The following is an 8,153-nucleotide window of genomic DNA, read 5'->3' as shown; positions in this document are numbered from 1 at the left end:
AGGTACCATCAAACTTTAGATTTATAGAAATCCCTCAACTGCATCATTCTAGACAGAAATTGTATACCAAAATTCCATAATAACATAGTCTTCTGGGCTGCAAATGTTAATGAGATGAAATATCAACAACTGGTTCGTCAAAGTTGCATTATTTGAAGTTTCAAAAAGAATTGAAATGCACGGAGTTTCAAAAGTGCTTCTTAAAACAGATCCACAAAGATGAATTCGAGATGTTATTATTTTGCACAATTTGCGAGTGGTCAAAGCTCGTATTTTGTATCTAATAATTTAATCTATTTTTACTTTTCAAATGAAAAGTATAAGGAAGCCACTTAGCATCACAAGTCCAAGCACATCCACAAGTAGCTAAGCACTTGAATTATCGACATTTTGATTTGAGTACTCTCTACAATCAATGGACATCTGAAAAGATACTCCTCGGCTGTCACTTAAACTATCTATTTGAAGTTTCCTGAGACATCGACTCATAAATTGCATTCATCTATTCGGTTTTTGTGAAGCTGAAATGCAGGATTAACCCACGCTCCACAGTTGCACTGCATGCCCGCCCAGTTGAAGGAACCCAGCCGCACTTTGCAACCCATGCACTGAATCTTCTCTTCCACACCACCCTCTTGTACTGTCAGTTCGAGAAAAAATCATCATTATTTCAGAGAAAGAGAAGGGCAGCAAATGGAAGTATTAAGTTGAATTTTCTATTTCAACTGACCTGATTCCATCCATTTCATGGGCTCCACAAAAATGGATGAACATTGGGGAGGCTCTTTATCGTCTTCCCATGGGTCGCTGTCTCTCTTTCGCCATTTGAAGCATTTTTTACCCTCACCGCGCTCATGGGGAACTATATGCTCTTGTGAGGCAACAATTCTTCGACATTTCTTACAGCGATAAATCAGTTGAGGTTTTGGTTCAGATCCAAAATCAGAAATATTAGGTGCTGCCATTTTAGATTGGCTATTTCTTGCCTGCTTACAAGGTCAATTGTCTATGCCTTTGCCTCTGATGCTTCCTTCTTCTCTTACTGTGCTAATATATTCAGCAGAAACAAAAAGAAAAATGAAAGATTAGTAAATCAATGGCAAAATAGTAAGTTCATCACAAAGCACGAGGAAAAAGTATACAAGATACAAGGCAAAACCCCATACCATCGCACAAAGCCTTAGAGCATCTCCAAGGGTGATAACAAAATGAGAACTAAACTACATTTGAAGAGCCACGTCAGCAAAAAGAACTACAAGGGAAATAGCAAACTTACTACACCATTTTGGTGTAGCTCTCTCACTCTTCAAGTTTGAAAAGAGAAATGGCTATTCAAATTGACACATCATCAAAAATAATAATTAATAATTGGTGAATTAATTGAGTTTTTTTTTTTTACAAAGTGGGTCCCTTAAAGTCAAAAGAGTAATAAAAAATTGCAAAGGTCGAAGAGTCCCTTGGAGTGGACTTGATGAAAATGGCTCTTCAACTTGCCACATCTGTCACCAAAGCAAAATTGTGGATATAAATTTGCTACCTCCCTTGGAGATGCTCTTAGATTGCTGACTTCAAAAGCCTTTGACAATTGTTTATATTTTTACGTTTCAAAACCTAAACTTTAATGGTGTAACGCGCGCGCACACACACACAAATATTGACCATTTACGGCTTGGTACCTTACTATTTTAGCTGTTTCTTGTGTCTGTATGCCAATATCATTCAAAAGCATTAGCATCAAATATTCTAGATCTAGTGTACTTGATCGGTGGCCTCAAAAGAGAACTGTTGGTATGTTTCAGCATTTACTGCTACGATATAATCCATACATCAGTTGAGCTCCATTACCTGGTTCGATAACACATATATGTAATACTTTTTCTTTTTTCTTTTTTTGATAAGTAACATATAGATAATACAAATAGTTGGTCATTTCATAGACTTTCTCAAGGCATAAATATATTAAGCTTCTTGAGAGGCAAAATGCGTGTGGCTTCCAACATACCTTTGTGAGTCTTTTTACACATCTAGACAAAACAGTGTGCTTTCTTTTCCTAACCTGTTTCGCTAACAGCTATAAGTACCATTGTGTACTCCAAAACCCAACACCATGGTCCAACAATGGCAAATCCATCAACCCCTACAATCTCCAATCTCAAATTCACCTGCCTGCCACGATAATTTTATTACCCAAGCCTTCAATTGGTTGATTGAATCCAAAAAGATGGGTTGGTAAGGGATTATGAGAATGGAATCTTCAAAAAATGTAATCGTGAAATTATGTCAGTGATTTTATGAGAGGAATTCGAGAGAGAGAGATGTGGGTGTGACGGAGGCAACATTTAGGTTGCAATGGTGAAGAAGGATTTGGCAAGAATCGTTGGCAAGGTGAAGAAGGATCTCATGAGCGGGTTAGAGGCATGCGACTTTAGGGGAGAAGTGAGAAAGATAGAACAAGAGAGACAAGAGTTGCAAATAAGAGATGAACAATAGACAACAAAAATAACAGGTCAATGAAATAGAGAGTATGCTATTGAAAATTGTGCTAAGAGAATAGACATTGTATCCTAAGAAGGAGAGTCGTTTCCAACCACAAGCCAATTCACTGTATCCGGTCCCTAAAAATTGATATCCAGTTGATGAGGAGAGGATAGCTCAATTAGAGAGAGATGACCATCATGTCATTATGTTCGTGAGGGTATTCGCCAGTGTAAAGGAGGGGGACTTCCATTCATACCTTGGCTTGTAGAATCAAATCCTATGTATAGAGAAAGCTTAAAATACTTAGCAATGAACACTGTGCTGCTATTGGTTGTTCGGTGAGGCTAAGTTCTCCTGAAGCTTCGTCACAATGCCCGAGGTGACAGAATTTCCATAATGACGGCTCCAATTTTCAAGGGTGGGTCGCGAGGCAGCTTGAGGCAGGGCGATCTTAAGCCCTTTTCAATGTCTAAGATCCAACTCATTTTTTAGCTAAAATAACAAGAGCTTCCACATTCCTTCATCTTCCATCAAACCATTTTACAGTCTATCCGATACTTTCTAAGGAGAACAAGCCCATTGACCCGAAACACAGAAAAACTCACCACCACACTGAGAAAGAAACCAAAATCATGCAATGATGCACCGTCTAATTGTTTCCACAAAAAGTTCAAATAATTGGTACATTAACCAGTTTGGTATCATCTTTTCTTTCATTTTCTCCGAAACAAAGGTTAGGCCTGTCTCCAATCCTTGCCCGCCCATACCCCCAATGGTTGGCGACTAGATGGGTTCTATTATTATTGTTGTTGTAGATTTCTCTGAAACAAACAGATATCATTTTTGTGTGATCAAAACTATTTCCAGAAAACAAAAATATAAAAAACCTTCTTCTCAGGATATCTTCAAAATATATTTCATCATTTTGGCAAACTTCTATTGCATAAAGGTGAAATCAGTATGAATGAGTGCTTTTTGTTTACCATAAAATTAATGAAGAGAACCCAATTACATACAGAATAGACTCTATTTTCTTCCACATTCAAAAACCTTTGTAGTTTGGTGAGATCTACTTCAAATTCTTATCCTCCCCAAGTGAAATAGGGAACAGAACGGGCCTAAAAGTAGACATATAACTGTAAACAGAATTTTTCATCACTGGCAATGCTGCACGAAAGGCCCCCATATATATTATAAGTTCTACATTGTACATTATAAATCACACACACACACACACACACACACACAATGACGCAACCCCACATATATACATTATATAAATTACTAATGTAACAACAAACAAGAAATCACTGGTTCAGTTGCCGCCATTAGGTCACTATTTAAAGTTCAAAAAAATTAAAAGAAAAAATCTTCAACCAGCTGAACCACAGTATATATGTTTTAAATCGCTTGGTTCTGAAAAGTAATATTGGACCAGTATTTTTATTTTAACCTAGATTCCTAACAATCCACGCATTAAGGCACAAATGGTATTCTTCTCCTCAGTTTAGTACTTTTAAATACTATGTCTTCCAACAAATATGGAGTGTGTTTGAGCATCTAAATTTCCATCACCCATGACCAAAAAAAAAAAAACAAACAGAGAGAGAGAGAGAGAGAGAGAGAGAGAGAGAGACCTGGTCTTATCGTTGCCAATCGGTGCCGGAGCTGCTCCGCTTTGATCGATTTTGGTGAGGGTTTATAGATTCTGATTGATTTGTATTTTAGGGGGCTGACACAATACAGATAATTCCGTATAGTTTAACAAATTCTAATCTGTTTTGTTCCAGGGCTCGGCTCTGATTTTTCACAATCTTTTTTTCTTTTTTATAAATGCATTAGTATATTTTTTGTTTTCTATTGAAAATTTTATGTGTAATTTTTTTATTAAAAGATAAAAAGTGTAATGTATTATTAATTAAAAAAAAAGTGTGAAAAATGATTTCTCTTTTCTTTTTTTATCCCAATCTGACCATGGGTACGGACCAACTTGTACCGACAGTGCACCAATCGCTCGGTTAGATTCACTTTAAGTTTAACACAAATGATTCACACTGTTAATTATTTTATAAATAATTTGTTTTAAAAATCAGCTCAATTGAATAATTTTAAGTACTTGATTCAATCATCTCATATTTCATTCAGAATTCAAAATAGAAAATGATTTTGTCACTCCCTTTTTTTGTTAACGCCACTCCCCTACAAGTGTATTTTTGCAGGAGCGTGACGTTAACAAAAAAGAGAGTGATAAAATCTGCAGCCTTCAAGATTGACAGAAAATTTAGAGAATTGGTAATTAGTGGTGGAGAATTGGTAATAGTTCGGGTAAGTGTGCGAGCTGCACACCAGATTAACTAGTGCGGGAAATAGTTTATCAAACCATGTATATAATCATCTCAAGCTAACAAAAATACTCCTAGGCTCCAAGAGTATTGTTTTGTTTATACAACTCTACTCTAAAACCACCTTACGGTAAGATATAGTAGTATTATGTATGTGCGGCTCCGTGTAAGGAAACAGCACCAGTGGTCTAGTGGTAGAATAGTACCCTGCCACGGTACAGACCCGGGTTCGATTCCCGGCTGGTGCATTTTTTTGCTCCCTCCCATCTTCTTCTACGCACATTTTAAACCTCGCATTTTCGGTCCAGTCTTGGCTTGCGGAGAAGGCTCCGTGCCCAAATGTTTTTCCGCATTCCGAGTGTTCTAGTACAAGGTATTTTGTGTTTCCCAACTTTAACTCGATAAACAATTTGAAAACACCTCCTGCAATTTATCTTAATCACAAATACTTCCGTAACGTATGAGAAATATCAATGAAGTGAATGAACCCATTGCAAATTCTATGTATATTTTACTGACACTCTCAATTGACAATTATATGTCCAGCGAGGTGATGGAATTAGACATAAGTAACTTATATTTAAAAATGCACCCTTTTTGATAATATAAAAACTATTAACTCTCACTTATTTGAATCAATATGAATTTTATCGGGGGAATTGTTTTCATTAGAAAGGGTAAATTTTATTAATAACTATTTATTTTTTACTACTCAAAAGGGTCATGTTTTTTCAAATGATAAATTTGTTACTTTTGGATCAAAAAATTGAGAATTGAGAGTTTTATACTATTTATTCAATTAAATGTAATTTTCCCACTTTTGGCTAATTCTATCACGTGTTTAGTCGAACAATTATTGGTTAGGTGTCAGAGAATTAAATAAACATTAAAACCGCATTCGATTTATAATCATGTGTCACTAGGGCAAATCTCAAGGATGCCAGTGAAATTTACCCTATTGATTTGTCTGTACAAGTTTTCATTATTAGTGGGCATAGGCGCATAGCTGCGGATAAAAGGGTTTCATCATCAGGATTAAATTTGCAATCGTCACCTCCCATTGATGCTCAAACCCGGAACGCGGGTTGGTGTAGTGTCTCAAAAGCGCTACACCTTGCAGTGTTGCATCTTATCATCCAAAAGTGTTTTAGACGGTCCAGATTTTAGGAAAACATTTCGGGGAAAAGTCCTGAATATATTTTTTTTTAAATCGAAACCATTGATTGTCGAGACGGACGAACAGAATTAAACACTGCAACTTGCAGCGCGCTAGGGGACGCTACAGGATCCCAAGGTCCCTCAAACCGACCAACTTAACCTTTCAAATCACAAAAGTAAAAAAAATTAAAATTAATGATCTTGAAAGTTGTTCAAAACAATCATGACGAGACGAGCCATGGGCAATTGCGGATGTAACTATCCAAATCCAATAATCTTAATCCCATTTTTGAAATGCAGTTGTTTATTGTGGACATTAAGCTAGCCCTTGTTAATATATCTCACGGCTCTATAGCTAGTGGAATGCCTATTTTGAGTTCCATTTGCTTCATCATCCACCACGTGTTACACATTACACGTTGTAGGTTGCCAGGGCAGGGGGGTCCAGAACTCTTCCTTCCCCAATCACATACCATTTTTCAATTTGCACCCAATTTTTTGTACACAATTTTAGGCAAAAATGTATGGCTAACCGGCCTAGGTAAAAAAAAATGGAAACCTTCTAAAAGATCAGCTTTGTGATTCTCGGCGTCTCAAAGATTCTTTTACAATCAGATGCTCGGACCAACTTATACGTAGCTTAACTAATTTTGAAAAATCAATTCCATGACCGTCCAAAAAATTATTTGGCACAATTTTTGTGTCTGCTTTTCGGTCAAATACAATTTAAAAATTAGTCAAAACTTGATACCTATTTTGATGCTTTTAGATTTCTGCTCTACTAAACGAGCTTTTTTTTACCAATCTAGCACGTCCAATGAACACCAAAAAAAATCATTGTATTTATTTCATTTCAAATTTAAGTGCTTGCCTTATGTCAATGCCGGTCCTAGCCTCCTGGCCCATGATCCAAGAGGCGGCCTCCGTGGGCCCCTTAAGAAAGGTGTAAAAATTAGAATCCCAAACTATTTTTAGTACCGAGCATATATATAAGCTCTCCAAGCATACAAGTCCCAAATAAAGAATGGCAACGGGGCGGGTTTTGTCATAACCTGTTCCTAACCCAAAAATTATGGCCCGACCCCGACTCTGCCCGGGTTATTCGTGGGTGTCCCCGTTTCCGCCCGGGAAAAAGAAGAAAAAAAATCAAAACTAAAGGCAAAAAAGAAGAAAACGGTTATATGTATAAGGTGTTATCTTATTATAATGATGAACTATAAAGGAAAAAATAGGTTTTTTTAGAATAATGAGAAAAATAGTGGGGTATAAATATATTTTTTTAAGTTTAATGATAAAAGCATTAGATTAAAAATATAATTTTGTATGGAAAAATATTTCGGGGCAGGGTAACATCAACCCGAACTCGCCCCGTCCCGATCGGGTTTTTTAATATTTTCTCCCAAACTCCCCTAGTACCCGTCCCGTTCTGGGCCAGGTAGGGGCGGATTCGGGATAGGACAGAGTGAATTACCATCCCTAGTCCCAAAAAAAAAAAAAAAACTAAGGCCTCTTTTTCAAAGTCCATCATAGGTCCTACAATCTGAGGACTGACCCTGCTGCTTTTAATTACTGGCAATTTCAAAAATCTCAAGTGGGCTGTATATGGTGACTGCAATATTATTTTTTATTTATTTTAACAATCTCAAATTATATGACCGTCAAGTATGAAGTGGATTTTGATTCTTCTTTATATGATTTGGGGAGGAATAAATAGCAGCTAGCCAGTGGAAAGTTCTTGGAAGTTCTATAGCTTGGTCACACTTGAACATGACATGTGAAGGAGTATTTCCATTTACGGCGTTCAAAAGAATGCCTAATATTTAGGCCGCCTAATAAAGTGATGGACCGTCAATTTGAAGTACAACTTCTTTATCATATTGTGAAAATTGACGTACTACTTCTTTATCATATTGTGATCTTAACGGACTTAACCACTTAAAAGTGGCGGCTCGAAAACTAGTCCAAGCGGGTCTTCTATAGTTGATTTGAATCAATTCCAATGTTTGGATGGAGACCAACCATCACGAATCTACCAAAACTATAGGGAAAATGACGGCCCAGGACGTATTTTGATAATTAATACCCTCTAAGGACATGCTAAGAACAATTGTTAATGCTGAAAACGTCCTTGACGGGTATTAATTATCAAAACATGTCATTGACCGTCATTTTCCC

General features: G+C 36.7%; 1 protein-coding gene and 1 non-coding gene across 4 annotated transcripts; one reads left to right on the top strand and one right to left on the bottom strand.

The window, feature by feature from the left end:
- Positions 1–257: 257 nt before the first annotated feature.
- Positions 258–4,272, bottom strand: LOC131316589 (probable inactive dual specificity protein phosphatase-like At4g18593). 3 transcript variants are annotated; one of them, XM_058346009.1, is made up of 3 exons: positions 4,116–4,272; positions 731–1,047; positions 258–640 (listed from the first exon to the last, which is right to left on the bottom strand). In XM_058346009.1, exons 2-3 carry the CDS (start codon positions 963–965, stop codon positions 486–488), a joined length of 390 nt encoding a protein of 129 aa, XP_058201992.1. In that variant the 5' UTR covers positions 966–1,047; positions 4,116–4,272; the 3' UTR covers positions 258–485. The 3 variants fall into 3 exon arrangements, with proteins under 3 accessions (XP_058201992.1, XP_058201993.1, XP_058201994.1); XM_058346010.1 differs by having other exon boundaries at positions 731–1,042; positions 4,116–4,258; XM_058346011.1 differs by lacking the exon at positions 4,116–4,272 and adding an exon at positions 1,167–1,184.
- A 725-nt stretch (positions 4,273–4,997) lies between these two features.
- TRNAG-GCC (transfer RNA glycine (anticodon GCC)) lies at positions 4,998–5,068 on the top strand. The gene has a single exon. It is a non-coding gene; the product is annotated as a tRNA-Gly (tRNA).
- Positions 5,069–8,153: the final 3,085 nt, after the last annotated feature.

This window comes from Rhododendron vialii, chromosome 2a, assembly GCF_030253575.1.
Source record: "Rhododendron vialii isolate Sample 1 chromosome 2a, ASM3025357v1".
Lineage (NCBI taxonomy): Eukaryota > Viridiplantae > Streptophyta > Magnoliopsida > Ericales > Ericaceae > Rhododendron > Rhododendron vialii.
Note: the sequence above shows the minus strand (reverse complement) of the source record. Positions and strands in the feature narration are given on the sequence as shown.

Bases quoted from the DNA above. Each gene is read 5' to 3' on its own strand.
- LOC131316589 (XM_058346009.1), bottom strand. From the start codon at position 965: ATGGCAGCACCTAATATTTCTGATTTTGGATCTGAACCAAAACCTCAA. The intron at 641-730 runs GTCAGTTGAAAT...TCGAACTGACAG, and splicing joins CATGAAATGGATGGAATCAG to TACAAGAGGGTGGTGTGGAA.